At 40.7% G+C, this 23,462-nt stretch overlaps 1 protein-coding gene across 3 annotated transcripts in view; it reads right to left on the reverse strand.

Moving 5' to 3' along the window:
• Window positions 1–4,338: 4,338 nt before the first annotated feature.
• Window positions 4,339–23,462, reverse strand: part of osbpl1a (oxysterol binding protein-like 1A) — a 46,725-nt gene continuing 27,601 nt past the window's right edge. For 2 of the 3 annotated variants that reach the window (XM_033621799.2, XM_078168501.1), the window contains 13 exons: window positions 20,905–21,091; window positions 19,963–20,038; window positions 15,982–16,116; window positions 15,761–15,858; window positions 15,493–15,675; window positions 13,876–13,983; window positions 13,545–13,634; window positions 11,353–11,479; window positions 10,978–11,091; window positions 10,761–10,884; window positions 10,568–10,658; window positions 7,667–7,687; window positions 4,339–5,138 (listed from right to left, as the gene is read on the reverse strand). In XM_033621799.2, the coding sequence (XP_033477690.2) occupies window positions 5,036–5,138; window positions 7,667–7,687; window positions 10,568–10,658; window positions 10,761–10,884; window positions 10,978–11,091; window positions 11,353–11,479; window positions 13,545–13,634; window positions 13,876–13,983; window positions 15,493–15,675; window positions 15,761–15,858; window positions 15,982–16,116; window positions 19,963–20,038; window positions 20,905–21,091 (1,457 nt within the window). In that variant the 3' untranslated portion in view covers window positions 4,339–5,035. The remainder of the gene's footprint in view (window positions 5,139–7,666; window positions 7,688–10,567; window positions 10,659–10,760; window positions 10,885–10,977; window positions 11,092–11,352; window positions 11,480–13,544; window positions 13,635–13,875; window positions 13,984–15,492; window positions 15,676–15,760; window positions 15,859–15,981; window positions 16,117–19,962; window positions 20,039–20,904; window positions 21,092–23,462) is intronic. The other variant, XM_033621800.2, reaches the window with a different exon arrangement.

Raw genomic sequence — 23,462 nt, forward strand, 5'->3', positions numbered from 1 at the left:
GTCTGTGATTGTTTTTGCCCCTTTTCGTAATCATGAGTCTCTTTGTGTCTCTTTGCAGCTGTTTTGCGTCACTTTGTTTGTTGTCTTAATTTATTTCTTTGGGGCCAGGTTTTGTCTCTGTGGTTGCCTTGTGTCTCTCTGCGATTGTTTTCCCTCTTTTCATAGCTGTGAGTCTTTATGTATCAGTTTTGCATCTCTTTCTAGTCATTTTGTGCGTCATTATGGTCTTTTTGCATCTCTTTTTCCTGGTTTTATGTTTCTTTGTGGTCATTTTGTGTCCCTTTGTGATTGTTTTGTCTCTTTTTGTAGTCATGAGACTCTTTGTAGAGGTCTTACGTCTCTTTAGAGTCATTTGGTACATTTTTTATGGTCTTTTTGCATCTCATTTTCATCATTTTATTTTCTTTTGTGGTCATTTTGTGTCTCTTTGTGAATACTTAGCCCCTTTTTGGTAGTCAGGAGTCTCCTTGTGTCTCTTTGCAGCTGTTTTGCATCTCTGTTTGTTGTCTTTATATGTTTCTTTGGGGCCATGTTGTGTCTCTTTGTTGTTATCTTGTGTCTCTTTGCAATTGTTTTACCTCTTTTCTTAGTTGTGAGTCTTCTTGTATTGGTTTTGCATCTCTTTATAGTCATTTTGTGCATCATTATGGTCTTTTTGCATCTCTTTTCCTGGTTTTATGTTTCTTTGTGGTCATTTTGTGTCTCTTTGTGATTATCTTGCTCCCTCTCGTAGTCATGAGTCTCCTTGTGTGTCTTTGTTGTCTTTATATATTTCTTTGGGTCATGTTGGGTCTCTGTAGTTGCCTTGTGTCTCTTTGTCATTATCTTGTGTTTCTGTGATTGTTTTGCCTTTTTTTGTAGTCGTGAGTCTCTTTGCAGTGGACTTGATTGTCTTTATAGTCATTTTGTGCGTCTTTATCGTCTTTTTGTTTCTTTATGGTCATTTTGTGCGTCTTTGTGATTACTTAGCCCCATTTTGAGCTGCTTTCTGTGTCTTTGCAGCTGTTTTGCATCTCTTTATTGTCATTTTGTGTGTTTCTGAGGTCCGTTTGAATGCCTTTGTAGTTGCTTTGTGTCTTTTTGTAGTCATTTTGTGCCTCATTGCAACTGTTTTGCATCTCTAGTTAGTCGGTTTGTGTCTCTTTGTGGTCATGTTCAGTCCCTGCAGTTGCCTTGCTTCTCTGTCATTATTTTGTGTCTCATTGTGATTGTTTTACCTCATTTCATAGTCATAAGTCTCTTTGTAGAAATTCTTTTGCATCTTTATGGTCCTTTTTTTTTTAATCTCTTTTTGTTGTTTTATGTTCCTTTGTGGTCATTTTGTGTCTCTGTGATTGTCTTGCTCCTTTCCATAGTAGTTGAGAGTCTCTTTTTGCCTCTTTGCAACTGTTTTGCATCTCTGCATTGTCGCTTTGTGTCTTTTTGTGGTAATTTCCTGGTGGATATGTGTTAATTAGAGTGACATTTTGCAGGTAAAAAATGGGTATCTGTTTTTTTTTCTTTGCCTTAAATCCCTGTACGTTTTTTATTATTATTCCTGGTCATCCTGTACTATTTTCAGCTCCTTCTGTGAACCTTCTCCTCGTTCTTTTCCCTAATGGTTCGCTATGTGAGAAATTTAATTTGGGTTCCCCTCATTCATATGCAAATCACACTTCAATTCACACATATACTCTGCTCCTCTGGGTTTCAGTATCTCTTTCAGTTACTGAAAATGCCAACATTTTACCATTCCTTCACCTTTCCTGCTGGCTGCCCTGATCAGCTCAGCCTCCTTCTGCACATACATTAGACGCCGGCCTTTGCTATTAGATCAAATTATTTTCAGACTCCTCTGAACCTAAGTATATAAACGATAAAAACATCCATGAACACACTGAAGTGTTTTAATGAAGTGTTCAATTCAATATTCTCAATGCTCTATTTGGAGGCAAATGTCCTTAAAATCCAATATTTTCCACATCCTCTTGTCCTCTTTTTTAGTGTGTTTGTGTGCGCTTTTATGTTTCAGGGTGTCTGTAGGCAGAATGAAGGCCGGGGTCGTTTGTGAAGATGTGGCACACCTGCGCCAAGTGGCTCACAGCTGCAGATAATGATTTGGTGCTCTCTCTTACTGTGCCACACCCTGTGGACTCAGCTTTCCACATGTCCATTATTTCTTCATCTGTACTTTTACACACTTCATGATATGCTCAAACATACACTACTGATTTACATGTTTTTTTCTTCACGTTTATGTTGATCTGTAGTTTGGCCAGCAAAATCATTCAAGGTGATGTTCGTGTGAGCTCCCTGTGAGCAGTGGTGCCCCCTGGCAGAAATAATTAGAGCCTGATATTACTGTCTTACTGAGGCTGTGGTGCACTCATTTTTTAATATGGAGGTAGAGGTATCTTGTGAAACTAGATATATAGCAGTAGTTATGTCAGCATATCTTATGGGAAGCAAGTGAAATAATGCTCCAATATCTGGCTAAATTTTGGCGAGGGAACAATTGGCAAGGCCATTTTCAAAACTCTCACTCTCTTTCCAAACTGTCACCTCAAGATAACTGAATGAAAATGAGTTCTCCGAGTACTCACGAGTCTACCCTAAACTTGAAAAGGCTTGCTAGTACATGCCCTTCCTCAATTTACTCCTTCAAATAAAAGCTGTCTGAGTTCCTCCAGGAATTTCAATTCAATTTTCAATTTCATTTATAAAGCCCAATATCACAAATCACAAATCGCCTCACAGGGCTTTACAGCATACGACATCCCTCTGTCCTTTGGACCCTCACAGCGGATAGGCTAAGGAAAAACTCCCCAAAAAAACCCTTTAACGGGGAAAAAAACGGTAGAAACCTAAACCTAGTGATTTTGAGATGCTGGGATCGCAACAATTATCGCAAATTCAGCCAATCCCTTTGAATTTGTGCAACTTGCGATTTTACTGCAAAGTTGAATATTTAAAATGGGTAAAAAATAATTTCATTGTAGAGCTGCGTGTAGCGTAGCGATTCCCTCAGCTTCTGTTTATCATGAGACTGCTGCAGGACCGTAGCTCTGTGCCTGAGACACAGCCAGGCACACACACAGTGAAAAGGCTAGCTATTAGCATCATAAGGCTAACGTCCAGTGGTTACGATCCAATTTAACGACGAGTCGAGCCCTTTCAGAGTGAGGTTAACAACTCGATGCTGGATGTTAACCCCTGCTGCCGTCTTCTGCCTGATTGGTATAATATGACAAGCAGGGATGAGAACACGTTGCGCTGCGATAGGTTGTGCTGACGGGGCAGGGAGAGCAGGGCGAGAGCCTCTCAGGGGCACGGTACTTCAGTGCTACATCCAACAGCAGGGACAGTTGATCGGCGGCCCCCCAATCATCTTAAACAGGTACTAATTTTGTGGGAAACACTGAATGCTCATAATAACAACCTTTCTGTGACAGCATCACAACTATTTTTGCAATTGTCACTTGCCCCTGCAATTTCATTGCAAAACAACTACAAGAAAACGTCTATGAACATTGAATCATTCATTGCAATTCTTTAGAAAAGCTGGCGTGAAATCAGCATTTCAGGCTGCAACAATCCCCAAAACGTACTGCGAAATCCTAGAGACACTGCTGTACATTTTTGAGAAAAGGGACAACCAGCCTAACATGTATAGATACAGAACACATTAAACAGGATTGCTGTGGAACTCATAATGTTAACTGTACCAGTATTAGTCTATGCACATCAAGTAATCAGCAATATTAACTGTAAAATAAAAGAAAGCACATCAGTATGCAGTTCCTCAACTCCTATTCATATAGTTTTTAACTAGCCTTTATACGACAAGAGCGTCAGTGAATTCCTGAAACTCAGTTATGGCTCTTAGTTTTGGTGTGGCACTCCAAGATTTTAGGGTGGACCCATCTGACCACCATGAAATATTTCTGGGGGCACAACTGCTCTTTTGTTGCAAGAAGAACTTGTAACAAACAGGGTCACGTCTGGGAAGTTGGCTCCTCCTTGCAACAAAAGAGGAAGCTCACACAAACGTCTCCTTGAAAGGTTTTATTGACCGAATTACAAGTTGACATAAACTTCAAGGCAAACCACAGATAAGTAATATCAGCAGTGTGAGGAGAGTGTTTTAAGTGTATGCAGAGAGCTGGAGTGTTCACAGCATGTGGCATGGTGAGGGCAAAGCAAACCAGAGCACAGTCTGCAGCTGTCTTAAATACAGGTGAGCCAGGAGGTACAGGTGAGCCACATCTACTCTGACGACCCTGTCCTTCACTTTGCCTGCAAAGGCATCCACACACACACAGACACACACACACACACACATCAAAGCAGAGGACAACCTTCAGGGTCATGACAACTTTACTCTCAGAGGTTGTATGATACACACATTTTTGATTTTCACAAAAATATTAATAAACCTTTTCACAGAGCTCAGTTCTGACGTGTGCTTTATAAAGTAGTGAGCACAGCAGACACAGAATTCAGCGGACAAAACAAAACAGGTGTAATATTGGTATAGAAAATATGTTTTTCTCTGAGTATGTTTTTTGAGCCTCATTTTTTTTACAAGGCAAAATAAAACAAATACATGCTTGTGATTTAGTGAGTCGGGAGCCCAGAGGGAATGTGAACGACACGATGAGGTCACTGGTGGTTGGATTTGTGTAAAGTATGTACACAGATATACATTTAGAGTCAAAACACTATTATGAACATTTAAAATAAGACAGGTGGTCAGTAAAATCATGAACTTTTAGCAAAGTGTGCTACAAGTCCATTAGAACAGAAACAACCTCAATGTAAATACAAATGCTACATTTCAAAGCAAACAACTTTATATTTCAGAATTTTTCAATATTGATTATTGACATTTTTATGCACAGTTTTACCGTCATAGAGTAGAATAAGGCCACGCAGTTTAGGTTTGCATAATGTTTGTAGTCACTGTAGCTACTCCATTTAAAAAAGAAAGACAGTTAATGCTGCTCCGTGTGAAGGACACTGTTTGGTGTTAGTTTCTCTCTGCAGGAAACGTCCGTTAGTAAATGTCTGGCAGCTGACTGTATTTCCTGTCCCAGTATCTACCAGAGAGGAGCCAGTCCTGGGCGTTGGTGTGAGGGTTTTGTCCCTGCTGAAACCACCTGAAAGCACAGCGGAGACATATCAGCAGTCAGTTTGAGCTACTGTCAAACGGACAGGACACCAGCCAGAAAATCATGACTCAAACAAATCAGAGGAAGCAAGGAGGGGAGGTCAGGCATGCGTCATCACAAGGTTATGGGTGATTTTCATGGGAGTTCTTTTTTTAGGCTGTTAGGGGGAGAGGACTCTTGCAATGTTCGTGCCAGGAAGCTGCCATGCTGCCTTTATTGGCCAAGAACATGTCGACATACTAAGAATCTGACTCAGGTTTTTGCATTACTCTCATGTACTTAGGAATAGACATAACAGCTAAGAGCAAGGACAACAAAGCTGGACAGATAACATTAAGGAACAGGCAGGACTATTATGTACACATCAGAAAATAACGTGTAACTATTATACACATTATATACAGGGCACCAATGACCAACAATAGGGATGGCATAAAAATAAAATGTCTATAAACAAAGGAGAGCAGATTAATCAAATTGGGCCTCATGCAGGATGGATAGATTTTTTTTTTTTTTGGAGAGGGTGCTTAAAAGTCAAAACTGTGTGAAATACAAAGACATTTTCTCCTAATTTGTTCTTATTTTGTTAGTACTCCTTGATTTCTAGGAATCTTCTTTTTGCTCTTCTCTTATGAAAGAGAACATTTTACAAGTGGTTGAAAACAAAAACACCAAGATAACGGAAAAACATCTTGTTTTCACAGTCCACAAATTTTTTGTCCAACGAGAGAAAACACAAGTTTTAAATTTAATTGACATAATTTTCATATAATTTGAGGTACCAATTTCTACTTTCACTCCACTACACTTCAGAAGGAAAAATTTGAACTTCTAACTCCACTATTAACTTTAGTTACTCGCAGGGACGTCATAGTTGGGGGAGGGAAAATGGGACTGATTACCCGGGGCACCGATGGGAGGGTGGCACTCGAAAAACCCGGGGTTAAAAGTTTGGTTTTGTTTGTATTTTATTTTATTTCTCAGCAATTAGTGCCTATAACTAAATTAAAAATAGGGAATAAATCTGTTAAAAGACTGAACTTCGTACAAGAGAATGGTGGAAGCTCTCATCCCTTAAAGGTCCAAAATGGTGCATTCACACTGAGAAGTATGGAAAAATGCAGTGCACTATGAGTACCCACATGGTGCACTCAAAACGGTCAAGAAGTTGAGTGTGGAACTATGGACACTTCTTGCCTTCAATGGTCGCCATCTTGGCTGCGTAGCAGAAGGGGAGGGGCCATTTTTCAAACTGGAAATGGCAGCCGAGGACCATGCGACCGTGAACGTCACTGCATTGTACAAATACATGTGTTTTTTGCACTAAGCACCACTATACTGTTGTCGGGTATAAGCCAGCAGTATGTTTATTGGGTTAATTTAGCAGTCTGTAATGATTTGGTACCGCTAATGATAACGCAAACACTAATGCTAGTTTGCTAACTAGCTAATTTGCAGTCATCATTTCCGGTGAGTGCACAACGGCTGTGTTTGGTTTGAGACAACACTACCCTGTCGAAATTCACGCACTACGCCAATGAGTACATAGTGCACATAGTATACTACATAGAAGTGTACTAACGGAAGTATGTGATTTGAGACACACACATGGAGAGACATGGATCAAGGGAGGAAGGGAAGGAAGGAAGTGGACTAATTTACAAAGACTCAACAATTTATTGATTCACTTGTTAGGAATTTTAGCTTTAAAAAGCAATTGTTTTTGTAATTTGTACATTTCTATTAATTTGTAATATTGCTAGTCTTGAAAGTTTAATAAATTATGCAATCTTTGTTTTTATCTTTTTATTTTTTTTATGTGTCATTATTGCTGTTTAATAGGGGAGGTATCTTTATGAGCCATTCTTTGGCGTCTAACCTGTCCTGCACAATGTTTAAATTTTTCCTATAATTCTTATTGTCTTGGTTATATACATGTATTTGCAAATAAATAAGCCAAACTAACAAACTAAGGGTGAGCGGCCCACAGAGACTGATAATGCACAGGGCCCAGAATTTGGTGCTACACCCCTGGTTACTAGTTAGAAGGTTGCACAGAAATCATATAATAATTGTAATTATTTTGATTTCTTAAATGGCTTTAAGTTTTTCTACATTACGTACTTTTACTTTTACTACCTGAAAAACATTTCCATACTATACTATACATTAAATATAGAGTAGGGGGGGGGGGCTATCTATGCCAACAGGTTACTTATGATCAAGTTCATCATTCAGCACACCTGGGTAAGAGCAGATTTGGACAGGCTGGGTGCACCCTGAGATGAAATATGGGAGAAATTTAAGAGAGCATTGCTGCATGAGGCCCACTGTCTCCAAACTGTGATTCAATCGACGGTGATTCTCTATTTCACCTAAACAGAAAGCAGGACGCAGTTCTCAAGATAAGATTTCGATTTAGAGAATAAGAAGTGTTTGGAAACACTCAGACTGCAAGAACACATGATCACATCACACATTTCAGGCACATCAATCAAACAGCCGGCAGCTCTGACCTTGGGCCCAGGGCAGGACTCCTTAACATCAAAGCGAGGATGCAACAGAAAAACAAGTCAGATGAAGAGAAAATGGAGATTTAGCTTGAGCACTTCAAAGCAAAGTATGAAACAGTACAGACAGAGATGATAAAACGGCACTAGCACTATATTTGGCCATATGAAGACTGTATATGAAGGCAAACAGTTCTAGTTTAGAGGATAATTCTGAGCTGGTGGTGTTCACACTTTATTAAAAAGACAGTTTGACATATTGGAAAATTGTTTTTGATGCCGAGAATTAGATGAGAAGAATATCTGTTTGGTAAATATGAAGCTACAGCCAGCAGCCTATTAGCTTAGCTTAGCATAGACACCTGAAAGAGGAGGGAACAGCTGAAATCTAATTTCTAACAATGCTGGCTAGTTTTTTCACCTCTTTAAGCTAAGCTATGCTAACCAACCTGACATTTGCATGTAGCTACATGTACGTTAGCAGCATAGAGCAGTGTGCTTGCAGTGGGGGAACGACTGTAACAGAGAATAGTGACACTTTCTACTATGACAAAAAATCACCACAACCAAGTTTACACATTTCCCTCACGTTAGCGTGTAGCTACATGTATGTTAGTTGTCACGTATCACCGCTTTGTCTGTGGCCTTTCACATCTACATATTACACAGTATCCTTCTGTGTATGCTGCTGACGATCCAGGAAGCCATATCCAGCGTACTGATCATGTGGCGACCTCCAGGGTTGAAAAATGAAGCCAACATGGGGGTGCCAAAAACTGCAGTTCCTCTAATGGCCACTTGAGGCTGGCTCCAGAAGTGAGTCAATCCCAAAGGCCCTCATGTTAAATAACTTTAGAGCAGAAATAAACATGTTTACAGCCTGGTACAAAAGAAAGGTTTTGGTCTAGCTAATTCCAACATCCATGACAACTGTACGAGGGGTACATTTTATACAACTCATCTGTTTCCATATAATTAAGGCTCAGATTTACGAATGATTACGTGTCCCTTGCTCTTCCGCAGTGCCACCTTCTCATCCAAACATGGTCACTTCTCACTCCAAAAAACCCAAGACAACGACGGCTGAAATACCAAACTCAAGGCTTCAAACGATCTTTGGTGCTGACATGAGAGAATCAACATAAGTGTCTAACTCTCGGCAACAAAGTGGATAAAGGCATTTCTCACAATTTAAAACTATTCTTTAAAGGCAGAAACCAGATTTAGCCACATTAGAGTGCTGCAGGTATGACATTTTTTTTTGTAGGCCGACCTGGAAGTTAGCATCACCCTGGTTCCCTTGTCAAAAAGCCAATGGGATTTTTACACTGGATTTTGGATTGGTGCAGAGAATAAGCTCACAAACTACACCACAGTCGCATGACTTCATCATCACCAGCACAACGCTGTAAAGCCGTGTTCGGCGTGATGACGCTCTGTAGTCTCATTTGGCCACTTGTTAGCAACTGCCTTTTTTACCTTACATAAAAGCTTCAAAATTCACGAGTTGGGTATTTAGTGACATATTCTATGCGGTAGAACAAAACGTGAAAGTCTCTTAAGCTTGTGTTAACCACAGACCTTATTTCAGGCATCTAAAGAAAAACTTGTTATAAAAAAACTTTGAGACGAGGGAACTGCTCGGGCAAAATGCTAACTCTTTTCTGTGTTGTAGGACTCATTCCTACAGCATAAAAATGGAAAATAAAGTTAATGTAAATTATGAATGCCTCTTAATTTAAGCAAACTGAACAGAGGCTAATCTGAATTGACAGTGCTCACACTCAATTGACCTATGGCTAAGTCCCGCCCTCAAATGCGATGAGCCAGTCACAGTGCGTATAGCCATTCCCACACACTCAGACATTCTCTGCCTGGACGTCCATTGAAATGCATTACAGAAAGTCAGTTTCGTTCGGTTTTATGAGCTTTTTCTGAGATTTGAAGTTTAAAAATGGTCAAACGGTGTGCATGGGGTACATGCAACTCTGACACAAGGTATCCTGAGAGGCTGGGCGACCAGGTGTATTTTTTACACTTTAAACCACATCTCAACAGAGAAAAGTGTCTCCTTTGGATAAAGTTGTGTGGTAACGTTAGACCACAACATCAACTCAACGTGAATAAGATTAACAATGATGTCTACATCTGTTCTAAGGTAAGTCAACATTGTGTTTGAGGCAACATATTGTCACTTTGCTGGAAAGAAATAAGTTATCTTTAACATCTCTAGCTAATGTTAGCTAAAGTTAGCCTAACGTTAGCTCCTAGCTGCGTTGTTCATCATGTCACGTTGTTTGCTGGGAGTTCATTAGCCTATTTTGTTTTAGTTTTGTACTTTGGTGATCGTACATCATTGTTAGCTGTTGTCCAAAGGGCTCTAGTTAAGCTAACGTTAACTTCTGGAGCTTAGCTTCATTAACTTATCTGTAATGGCAGAGATAACAAAGGTTGGCAAACGTTATGCTGAATGATTCAGTGTAAATACTGTAGCACCAAACTAACGGAGAGACACTCTTGGTAAAGATGGTAAAAAGGCCGTTATCCTTTTCTCATATTCTGAGCCAAAAACCTTAACTTCAGTGGCACTTTGATTCACCAAAATTTGAGCGTTATGTCTCCAAAAATCATCAATTGCCTCCTGCGAAATGCCGTGTACTGTGACACCTGCCATAGCACCGCTCACTGAATGTTGATATTTTGTCTGAGTGAGTGGAGGGGGACGTGGCTTAGCCATAGGTCAATTATTGCCAATTTCTGCCCACACATGAAGGCCAGGAATCGCTTGGTCATTTCAGTAACTTTAGACCTTGAAAACGTTTTAAACACATTAGCTGATTACATGAAAGCCTGTTGAGTAAAGAGAGGAGAACTGTTTCAGTTGGCCACTTTCAGCAACAATCTCACCTCGTCTTCCACTCTTCATCATTTTTGGAGCGGTTTTTGCGAGCAGCTCTCTGTTTTTCCTCCAGTCTTTTCTTCTCCTCACTGGCGAGGTCTGTTGGAATAATAGCATTGTAGAGTTTCACACTGCAGCTACAGTATTCTCTTCTTTGGTTTTATACATTTTCAGTTTATATATTTCACCAACAGCTATTACCAATGTCACCATTCTCCATGGCTCGTATGTCTGGCCTCAGCCTGCAGTCAGTCTGAGGAATGAGTCCCTCCATGTCCTTATGCAGCTCGTTTAGTTGCATCGCAAAGGACGTGAAGCTGTACATCTGCAATTAGAGACCAATTCTGCAGATTAGAGCATTACAAACACAAAACTGAGACTCAAACGCTATAATCAACACTAATACTGTCAGTCAGACCTCTGCAGAGTTGGCCGGCCTGGGTGCGATTCTCCACAGCAGCTGGCTGCCAGGAATCATCTCCACAGTGTCTGCAGCTGGAGAGGGAACCTCCTCCTGATCCTCACTGCAGCTCTGAACACCAGCACAAGAGACAAACCGATACTGCACTGAAACGTCTACATATTAATCATGCTCTTTGCAGGATGCATTGTCTATTGAAATAGTAGAGTTAATTATGGATGTAAGCAAAGATCTCATGATATTTCATTTCATTTGAGTTGAAAAATACTGATATTTTCCACCCACTCGGTCATCAAACTACATTGTCACCGTGCTGAATCACAATAATACACTGATGTGACTCCCTGTGGATCAGGAGGAAGCAGCTCATACCGCTTTGCTGCCTTTTTTCTCTGCTGCTCCTTTCTTGTCGTTTTTCTTGTGTGCTTCGAAGGCAGCAGGGTCGACAACATACAGGCACTCTGTCCACTTCCCGTAGAGAGCACACAGCTTCTTTTTGCTGTGGAAAACACAAACATACAAATGTCCTCAGGTGAAAAACACTAGATAAAGACTTCAGTCAGTCAGCATGGATCCTCGTGCGTCTGAATATCTCATGGTTGCATATTTATTCTTGCTCTTGTGGTCATGCACATGTCCAGTCATTCATGTTGAGTCATCAGCTCTGTTGAAACAGCTTGTCTCCATTTTTGATTGAGCCATCTGCTCTTCTTTCTTTTTTTTTTTTTTTAACATATTCTACTTCAGTGACACGTTCTCCCTCAGTCTTTTCACCTTCATTTTGCAATAAAGCCTGTGACCCTCAAGAGCTGGTTCTGACGGTGATGAATTATTAATTATGAGAATTGTTGATTAATAATTTGCATGATGATTTAATTTTGTAATGGGTTCTGATGTCAAACTTAAAAGGTAACCTACTTAACTTTGCGAGTGCTGATTTATAAATGAAGCATATTTAAACAGCTTTAAAGGTCCAGTGTGTAGAATGTAGGGGGATATATTGGCAGAAATAGAATATAAGTTTGTTTTGTTTGGTGGCTGAAAATAAGAATCATGTTTTTGTAACCTTAAGCCCAGTTCAGGCCAAAGATTCACAACGAGACAAAACTGTTTTTGAACATTGCAAAACTGTTTTTGAACATTGCAGAGAAAAGCTGCAGCAGTTCACCTGTCTGAGCTCAACTCAAGCCAGCTGATGGTGTCACCTGCAACTCTGCTGGCCAAATCGTCAGTGGCTGGTTTTAGAACGCCAGGCTGGTCGACTGTTTCTACAGCCAGTTGGCTTGTAGCAAAATGACCGCAGATGGCATGTTAACTTGCTGAGGCCGGGGCTCTATCCATCATACAGTCCATCTGATGCTGGTTTTGTTTCTGTTTTTCGCCATTTCATTACTACTACAAATGCAACCATAGCCAGTATCTAACTGTCACTATCCCCATTCATATCTTAAGTAGCTACAGATTATATGCAGCCACAAAATAAGTCTGAAAAACTGGAAAAAAGAACGACAGAACAGACAGTTGTTGCATAGACATGATACACCATCTCATCTAGTTGCATTGGTGTGAACCGGCAAGTTTTAGAATGCTGCAGAACGGTGTATTGCAAATGCATGTTTCAACTCATCTCGTCGTGATTCTTTGGTCTGAACTGGGCTTAGGAATGAGCCATTTATATCTAGATAGGGAGCGGATCTTTGTCCACAAAGCCTGCCATGTTGCACTGTCTTGTTTCTACAGTAGCCTAGAAAAGACAAACCAAACACTGTCGCTATACAGGGATATTTGCATTTTCGCACTGGCTGACGTATTTAGTAGGCCCTCTGTGATGACCAGTGTCAAAAAAAGCACTTGCTTTTTTAATGTGAAACTGCTTTATTTAGTGTTTTTACCGCTTTAAATCACCTGGTCTGTTTGTTTTGGAGAAGAAGTCTCTGTGGATAATTGGGCTCCTGGGGAAAATGTTCTGAACCATGAACACTGAAGAAATTCTGACTGAGGGAAGATTCAGCTGGTTGCATTCTGCAATCCTCACTACTAGATGCCACTCAGTCCCCCTCAATCTTACACACTGTTAGTGTATCCTTCATTCTGCATTAAAGCCCATTTCCCCCCAGGAGCTGCTTCTGATGGTGATGAATTATTAACTCTGTGAACTGTTTACAAAGAATTTGCATGGTGATTTAATTTGTAATGGGGTCTTATGTCACACTTAAAGTTTCAAATGTGCTCAGGGGAGTGATCCCAGGCAACCTACTTAACTTTGTTCGTGCTGATTTATAAATGAAGCATATTTAAACGGCTTCAAACTGTTTATTGAGTCATATTTGTTTGACAATAATGGAGCATGAAGGAATGCGTATCAAAAGCATTGGCCAGACTAACTGTAAAGTGATACTGTGTGTTGCAATATGCAAAGAGTATTCACAATTCACAAAAGTGAATAATTCAGTATGTCCACTATTTCCCTCAGCATTCAAGACAAGAATAACAAGTCTTTGTACCAAAGAGTACTCATTATTTAAATGACTGTTCTCAACATCGTGCTTCAGAGTAAGCCGTACCTTTTATCCAGAATATACCCTTCAACCTTGTGCAGTTCTTTGCCAAAAAGGCCACATGGTATGAAATTCAGGTAGCATCTTTCACCAGTTCTGGGTGAAAAAGAGAAATACAGCATATTATGCTCTCACTCTCTGCTGGCTGAGTCATGCAGAACTTCCTCATCTGCTCAGTTTTCTTCCTTGTTGGTCAAACTTCCTCAAAATGTTTAAATATCAACTGTATCACACTTGTTCTACTCTATAAATATGCAATACTCTACAGTCTTCAAATAAGAATAGTGTGCAACATGTGCAAACGTAATGACTAAGTGGATTGTTTTTTTCCTCTTACTTGTGGTTGATCACCTCCACATTTCCATACTGCTCGATCCACAGCTGACCCACAATGATGTTGTGAACACAACATGTAGGATTTGTCCATGTGTAGGCTTCATTGTGCCTGGAGATGAAACAATGACTTAAAAGAGAACAATTTTATACATCAAAGTCTGTTCACAGGTGTTGGGGGAAGCTACTGCACATGTGGCAAGAGATCTAGAAAGCCTTTTGTGGCTCCAAAGGAAGCTACGTGAAGTCTGATAAATGTCCTCAAGTGAAGTCACTACTTAATTAATCCTTGAGTCCAAGTAGATGTTCGTGCCAAATTTTAAGAAATCCCCTCAACGTGTTCCTGAGATATCCTTTCCACCAGAATGTGATGTTGGTATGCTGGCGCAGAAAATCTCAGGTTGTGTAGTTAGAAAGAAGTCAGTTTGACGTAGACAAGGAGGCTTCCAGTCGCCTCTCTGTCAGCTCCCCTAAATTTGTGCTAAATCTGTGCTAAGTTAAGGCTCTTATGTCTATTTAGTAAGTGTTAATGGCGCTTTTTGTGGTTGACTTTGGACGTTGGTGGCGTGTGGCTGAGAGTCGCTCATTGGGATGAGGACATCAGCTCGCCAGTCTGTAAACTCTCCTTCTGCTCACTTCTAGATAGCTAGCTGCTAGATAGCCAGATCGAGCTTTTCAAGTGTTAAACATCAAGAAAAGACAGAACAAATATGGGCACTAGCAGAACTAGCATCCTGCTAGCCATTGTACAGACATTGGAAAAAAAAAACAGACACCCTCCATGCTGCATCAGTTTTTAAAGGGATATCAGTAACTGTAATATCCTTTGATTCACCAAAACTTGGCTAAATCCTCGACAGCGGCATTCAACCAGGAGGCTCATTTTCTATCTGACAGGGCAGAGGACTCTAGGAGAGAAGTAGAGGAGGCGTGTGCTGGTGAATAAGGACTGGTGTGTCAGTGGGAACATGAGGTGCTGTCCTGTTCCTGCTGTGGATCACTGCTATATGCTGTGCAGAACCATGTGGAGAGCGGTATCGCTGTCCAGGTTCAGATGTAGCCACCATATGACTGTTGAGGTCGGGATGTGTTGCATTAAATTATTCCACAACCAGAAACCATGGATTATCAGAACCATCCAGAAACATGCAGCACTTTTACATGACATTAGAGAAATTGGATTCATTCTGTTAGTCCGACTAATACCAGACTTTTAAAATACATGTCAACATGTTAGTCCGACTGAAATCGTATGAAATCGAATATCTAAAAGTCGGACTAAAACACTCAGATAATGCAACTGGGAGCTGAATTAGTTAATCGGACCCAAACTGGCTGAGGAGCTCTGTGCATGCACCACAGACTTTGACCCGGAAGTTGAAAGCATTAAATGCATAACAGAAGAGAAAGCTGGTAACAACACGGCGAAATCTACATCCAGAGCCACGTGTTCTTCTAATGTGCAACAAAAACCTACAGGCCACTCATACAGAGGAACTCAAGAAGAGATATAAACTTTTTCATGGGACTTGTCAATCAAAAAAGAAGAGCAAGAGCTGATTTAATATTTCTGAAGAAAAGAGTTCTTTTTTTTTTTTTTTTATCAGCTTGAGATTCTTACTTGGGCAGCTCCAGCGTGATGATGCCTTTCGGCTCTGCTTCCACACTCTTGCCCCAGAACTTGAGTTTGGGGTAGATGGATCCATGAAAAACAAAGTCTTGCTTCAGGCCTTCAGCATGGAAGGCGCTGACTGGAGGGTGGTGGCTCACCTGCTCCGATATGAGCCTGAACCCCAGATCCTCTCTGGGACGACCAAGAAGACAGCAAGCACAGGGTAAGTTTTTAGTAAAAAATTAGTGTAGAACATTTGCTGAATAATCCCACTCACCTGACCAGTTCGTAGGTTTCTCCCAGCAGCGGGTTAAAGGGTTTACCTGTCCGCTCCCACTGGGAGGCCACAGCGGACACTGCAAATGCAGCCACACACTGCCAACAGCACATAAACACACTTCAAATCATACACACACTAAACTTATAATCCAGTTAAAATATGTCTGCATTTGAGACATTTTTTTGCACATGATATGTCTAGGATGTCACAGAATGTACCTTCATCCTCTCAATGGAGTCGGAGGAGGTGTTAGCCTGGTGGATAAGGTAAGTGTGCTCCATGTACTCCGTCAGACGCTGCAAGAAGCTGAGCGGTTCGTTGAAAATCACCGGCATTGTAATTTTGGAGAGTTCCTAAAATAGACGTGAAGAGGAACTGAAGGACCAGGTTTCATCACAGAGAGAAAATAAAGTCTCTTCACACAGCAATTGAAAGTGTATTATTTATGAAGAGTGTTGCCCAAGGGAAAATCTGTCTTCAAACATCCTTTACTAGTGTAAAGCATGTCATTTGTACACCACGTTGCTTTAGATAAAAGTGTCTGCTAAATGAATAAATGTAAATACATTGCTGTGTCTGCTGTATCCTTCTCTGGCGCAAATGAAACACAGCTTTAGAAATGTATCATTTAAATATAAGATAAAGGATTATGTTGCCTTTCATGGTCTAATCTGAAGTAGAGAAACATACACGTTAATACTCTACAGCTGCTCAACACATTACATTTATATCTCTGAGACAATGTTGTTAAATAAGACTAAGAGTCACACACACACAGCCACCCTGGCAGCTCTGTGAGACTGTACTTAAGAACAGTGGTGCTTTGAGAAAGCTAATGCTATGCTAATGCATTATCACCACATGCATGCCTGCATGCTTATGTTAAGCAGGTATAATTTTTAACATGTTCAGGGCCACGCTGAGACATTAGTACCTTTCCCATCCCCATCACATTATATGCCTAAGTATGCACAAAAAGTATCTGTACACCTTTGGTTCGGTGCTCGCAAATCATCGTTCAAGTGCGATGTCTAAACTGTTAAGAGACACAAGCTGAGAGGCTCCCAATGCGTGGCAGACGCACCCCAGATACCTCGCAAGCCAGATACCTGCTAGATATCTAGTGTGAAAACCCCTCCCACTCTGCCTTCCAGTTATCTTACTCTGCTGTTAGTGTTTGCAGATGCTGGGAATTGGCTGGTAGGTGGAGTTGAGAGGGTCGTCTGGTTGTATCTGCCCACCTGGGTGGGGCTCCCAGAAGGCATCAAAGAACTGCTTCTCTGATCAGTTACTCTCTCTCAGCTGGGTCTGCTGCGTGCTCCTTAGCCTTCGTTCTTTGTTTGGTTTGCGTCACCACCCAACAAGCACTATGCCATGTTTTCACTCATCCACACACTTCCTATATGACTGCTTCCTTTCCCAGGCGGTAACACTAGCAAGATACCTAGTAGATATCTAGATATCGAGCAAGCTAGACGATGGACTTTATAATAAAGACGAGGAACGCAACAGTTCCCAAAAATGAAGCCAAAACATCCCAAATGCCTCCTGGTGGCTGGCTGTAGTATAGGTCATGAACCCCGCCCCCTCTAAAAGATCAAAAGTACACTTCATACACTTTTTCCCAAACATGGCTTCTGCTGCTCTATGCTGCTGTATGTTCAAGTGTTTGTTTATCTGATAAGTTTGAATTAGTTACTTGATCTAATAAAAAGGGGTTTCATGTCATGACTGACAGCTGTGTGTGCCAATTGGTGTGCTTCGCAATTAATTGAACTGTTAGCGACTGGCCGAACGGAGGGTTAATACCCCAGAAATTGCTACTGCTCAGACTCTGGCTCCAAATGACATCAACAGCGCAAGATGGCCGCGGCCGTGTCCTGGGTATTTTGGCTTCTCTTTTGTGCAGTGGCACGAAGTGAAGACATGTTTCCATCTTTATATACAGTCATTGATCTGGACATGTCAGAGAATTTGTTGGAAAGGTACAGCCAATGAGAGCACAAGCGGGGTAACCTGGGGGAGGGGCAGTCTTTAACGACAGGAACTAAACTGTGTATGTTGCACTTGCAGCACAGACCGAAGTTGCTGTTGCACCTCGCGGAAATAGGCTAGAAATAGCAAAGACGTGTGGAAACACAGTATTTTGCGAACATGTGCTAACGTCAACAAAATTCCTGTCTTGTGCATGGCATTACATCATCTCTCGAATCACTTCACACTTGTGTTTTTGAGACAAAATAAAATTTGGAGACCAGACATAGTCACTGAGGATTCCTCCTGGTGAAAGATCTTGTTGTGTGTGACCCCCTGTAGATGGTCGTGTGAAAACTACGACTTTAAGACTCCTGACTACAAGACAGCAAGTTGTGTAGTGTAAACAGTACAGCAGTGACAGAGGACCTTGACCCTTCATTTGGTCTTTGTGCTCTGTTTTGGTCCCCACCAACTGCTTAAAGAAATATCTGTCTATTTAGCTGCTGAATGCTTCACTATGTTCACCAGCTAGTCTCTGACTGTGCAGTGTTGCGTCACTACAAGTAGCAACATTACCAACTTAACTACATTTCTCAGTAGCGTAGCTGTAACGTCACTACTTTTTGAGTGAAATAGCTTTTCAGTAGCGAAGTTGATTAATTGGCCGAGTAGTGCAGTAGCTTCAACAAAAGTTACAAGCTCCTTTTCCCAGGAAAAACTCTGCGGAGGTCTGCATAAAGGCATGTAGACGAAGGAAGCACTTACGACTTTGCATACTACTCCTTCAGTTTATTCAGCTTGCTGCTTTTGCTGTTGGCTTTTCTTGGCAAGACATGCCCTACTCTGCCTCTGATTGGCTACACTGCACTTCTTGACACGTCTCTCACACGTCTTGCTCACAGACTGTATATATTTAGTGGACTTGCAGCGGACAGCCCAGAAAAAGACACAACAAGGGCCGAGAAAAGAGCTGAGAGACAGAGAACCACATTAAGAAGGAGGAGAGGAGAGAGAGACATTACTGTATATTATTGTCTTTTATTTATTATGGTTTTATTGACTAAAATATATATTTTGGATTTCTGTTTTTGAGTTACTGGCCTTTTTAAATAAGAATTGTGCAAATTTGCAGGAAAGCCCAATCAGTCTTCTTTCAGCACTGGCAGTATAAAAACAAAATCGGGGAGTGCAGCAAAATGCCCCCTACCTACTTTTGTTGATACAGAAACAGTGACGTGGGAGGGAAGCCGCGGCTGGTCAGTCCTTCGGCGATTCTCTCATAAGTCGGCCCGTCCTTCACCGTCCCCGTCATCTGACGGTTAATGGCCTCTTCGTTTGCGAGGACAAGGAGGGCGCACAATTCCTTGTCTCCCCAGTTGCTCATCTTTACAGTGTTTGTCAGGTTTGCGTTTCCCTCTTGCTACTAGCTGCTCGCTAATTCCTGCTATCAGCTGTTTCCTGTTTATCCACCGCCAGTGGGTCGCACGTGCAGCATCATCAACAGCTCCTCCCACAAGTCTTCAACAGCCCCTCCCGTGGTGGAAAGCCACCTCGGTCTGTTTAAACTAAAGGTTTCCGCCAATACGTCTACCCCAGGAGGCGGAAAATTGGGCACCTCGGATCAACTCGCTAATCCGGCTCTGTGTGTGTAAACGCTCGCAGCTTGCCGGGAAAACGGCCCAACATTCACGGAAAACCTGGCAGTGTAAAAGGGGCTAGAGACAGAGCCAGATAGCCGACTGAAAGAGGACAAGACAGAAGAGAGAGAGAGAACGACAGAGAGCAATAGGCCGACTGATCATGTCATGTTATTGGAGGACATGTTCAAATGTCACAAAGTCTTCAAAAATAAATAAGAAAGTTTTAATTTAAATCTGTTTTTTATAATAAACAGTTCACCTGAACATTTTTTGCCTGCCTATTTGTTTGGCTGACAGTTTTCCTGATCGTTGAGAAAATGCTGATTTGACATAAAGTCAAAAAATAAAAGTAGCTTTGCAAATACCAGGTTACTTCTGCCATTTTCTCTCTTTTTCTTCTTTTTTGACCCCCCATTTCTCTGGGGGTAGCTTAGCTCACTGCATTTTCCAAGTAGCTTGCCCAACACTGTAACTGTGTCTGTCTGCTGTTTGGTGCCGAGCAGGTTGTGCAGAGTGGGTTTAAACAACTGCCAACTGTACACCTAGCATGGCCAATAAAAGACACATGAACATCATCCTCACCATTCCAATGCAGTTCCTCAGGATGCTCCAAATACTGAAGTCATTTCTTGAAAACATTGGAGCAGGTAAGCTGGTCCTGGAATAACACACATTAACATACTGCTGTATTACTTTAATAAGCTTTGTACAATGCACTGATCTCTAAAAACAAACACTTTTCATTAGCGTAAATGAACCAGACACATAATCGCTGCAAGCGTCATATCTTATTTAAGTGAATACAGTCAACAAAAGCCTGAAATGTATTGTGTAACATACTGGAGCAAAGCCCAGAGGCACAATCAACACCAGTATCAACAGCCTTGGAATCATCCATCAGCAGCACTTGAATCTTGTAGGTGTAAAATATACATCAGATCAGCCAGGTCAAAGTAATTCAAAAGTTTTACACGTTGGAGTTTGGATAATAGACACAGAATGACAGGAATGTGGCAAACAGACCGTTTTAAAATAACAAGACAGGTTAACATAATAATGAAATTTGAAATCCACCCAAATAGTCTGAGCTGCACTCGAAAGCTGCCTGGAGGGATTAGGCAACATGGGATCATACTGCAGCCTGATTATTGCATTACACTGTGACCTTATCAATATTTAACAGCTCCAGCACAGAGCTCAGTTCTTTCAATACAACTCTTTCTGTTTCCTTCACCAGGCAGGCCCTGACTCTAAATTATTCACACTACGAAGTGGAGAGACCCGAGGGAGGACGTAAAAATGAAAAACAAAGACCGCTGAGAAAACAGAGCTCTCACAGCAGTTTGGGAAATATAACAGCCTGACACTCGTATCAATGATATATTACAGCAGGAAAATAAATTGTGGCTGCTATGAGGAGACAGGCTCTTTGTGGAGTTTCCTTCTTTTGATGTGAGCTGCATAAAAGCGCAGGGGGGTCAGCGGTCCATTTAGGACACCGTGGGGGCATATAGCAACACTGACCTATGCTTTGTGATCCCGTTGGGTTGAGTCTCGTCCTTGTCGCCATGGTGATCCTCCTGCAGCATGCTGGTGGGGCTGCTGCAAGGGCTGCTTAACATGACAGAGCCTTCGTCCTCCTCCTCGTCCTCGTCAAAGGAATGGCTGGCCACCGTCTCAAAGCCGCTCAGGGAGACCTCAGAGTCCGAATCTGAGACAGACACATGGAGATAAATCAGGTCAAAGTGGCAGTCGAAGGAAAAGGTTAAAGGAATTATTAGAGACATAAAATCTGATGTGTTTATTAGGAGAGGGACATAACAAAAAGAATTATGCAATACCTGTGGATATCTTTTACAAGCAGGCATGCCCCAAGATTATGATATAATTAAATGGCTTTTTGATAATCGCATATTTGCAGTATCTAATTATATTTATTAAGCCTGGAACAGAAGGAGACACACAACTTGTGCACTTAGCGAGCTCTTAGGGAGGATATTTTTAAGTATCACTTTACCCAGTAGATGAATGTAGAACACTTGTAGTCTCCCTATTTCTGTCTTCCGTTCCTGCTCTTGTTGTCCGTCCCATCTGTCCTCCTACACTTTTTATTCTCAAATTTGTTTACTTTCCATTTGTGCTAGGCATTTATTTTGTTATGCCAGAGTTGTGTGTTGAATTGTTACCTTTATATCTGTTATGTATTTTGTTCTGTGTCAGCATGATCGCACTATAATAATGTATTTCCACCAGACATGAAAATAAACAAAATATTCATTCATTCTATCAATCATGCTTTTAAAGTCTGATCATGTCCACACACACACAGGACAGCAATTAAAGCTAGATAGCCGATATTAGCTTAATGCACATATTTCAGTGTCATGTATGAGGTACGTCTGCGGATAAATAACAAGAAATGCTTAAGAAATGCCAAAGATTTGTCTGAGATCTTGTAGAAACAATGACACCATTACATGGTTTATCAATTAGAGAGCAATGACAAGTTGATTTTCTACAGTAAAATGTTTCGCAAACAACAAACACACCTAAGGAATCTACATTAAAATCGTTAATGTGTAAAAATATTTACCACCAGCCGATATAGACCAAATCAAAATGTTTGTTTACAATAATTTCCGGGTTGAAAAGTTTAAGTGTACGCTATATTTAGAATATTTTCACCGCCTTTTCATGATGTCAGACCGACCTTTCCGAGGGGAACAGAAGCTGTTGTCTGCGTTCTGCTCAAAGCAACCAGACTCCACTGACATAAACAGTACTTTTACTAAGCAGAATACGGAAGCTGCTGGTCTACTGCTGCCTCCATCAGTTGAAGGTGTGAGGAAATAATCTAAATTATATCTTACACTTGAACTGATACTGACGTTTTTAGGTGTTTAAAAGACATTTTTGATGCAGCCCCCGTCTACAGTAGCTTATTTTTTCGCTTCTGTGCCAGCACATTTAGTTTATCAAAGACACTTGCACAGCAATACAGTACATAAAATAACAAACATTCTCGTGGACAAAATTTCCAAACTTTTTCAAGACTTTTCAAGGGCTCATTAAGAATTTTTTTTTTTTTTGCACCACTTTAACTCACCAGCCTTTAATTGTGCATAATCCGTCCTTGTTGCTGTTACTGTCACAATGTGATGACACTATAAAAACAATCAATTAGACTAACAAGGACACAGTTATAATTACAGTAATGACAGGTTATCATTACTGTGTGTCTGTCAGAGCACTTTGGATCAACTGTCTGTGTTTAAAGTGCGATGAAAATAAAGTTGACTTAACTTGCCTGGCGGTTTTTAAAATATATCAGATTTAAACTGTTAAAGGTTAAAACATAATTTCAGCTGGCTGGCATTCAGGAGGAGAGAGGTGAGCCCAGGCAGAAACTGACGAACCGTACATGATGGTAAACAAAACAAAAAGTTTACCGCTGTTAAGTTACACACCATGGAAGGTTATCAGCAGAAGACTTTCCCAGGCCTGGAAAATGTGACTGTAAAACTACTAGTTTAACTATGTGTCTTTAAACACTGCAGTTACAGCTGACAACGAAAACCGAGAAATTTTTTTTACTTCAGCTGATTTAACATTGTCCACAAATTAAAAATTAACTGTCAGCTGTCGTCCTGGAAATGACTGCTGTTGTTAGCGTACTGTGTTAGCATGCTAATTTGATTTATATTGTTACTGGATTTTTTTTAAACTCCAAAATCAAGTCATGCTGGCTTTAAACTCCCAAATATCTATATTGGTATCAACCTCAAAAATCAGGTATAATTCAGGCTGTAACAACAAGACTGTTTAAATGAGGAGAAGTGAGGAAAATGAAACATAAAAATAGGATTTTTTCTCGCCTCTACTTTAATAAGACTAATTTTATTTATCTATTTAATTGTATACACATACAGTATATACATGTATGTACATATATATTCCATATAATTTTTCTTTTTTTGTCATTTTATGATTATAATTTCATTGATTGTAGACTGCTATGTAAAGAAAAAAATATATCTATAAAATATCATTCACAAAAACACTCATTCTCTGCATGAATGAAT

Source organism: Epinephelus lanceolatus, chromosome 6 (assembly GCF_041903045.1).
Source record: "Epinephelus lanceolatus isolate andai-2023 chromosome 6, ASM4190304v1, whole genome shotgun sequence".
In the NCBI taxonomy this organism is placed as follows: domain Eukaryota; kingdom Metazoa; phylum Chordata; class Actinopteri; order Perciformes; family Serranidae; genus Epinephelus; species Epinephelus lanceolatus.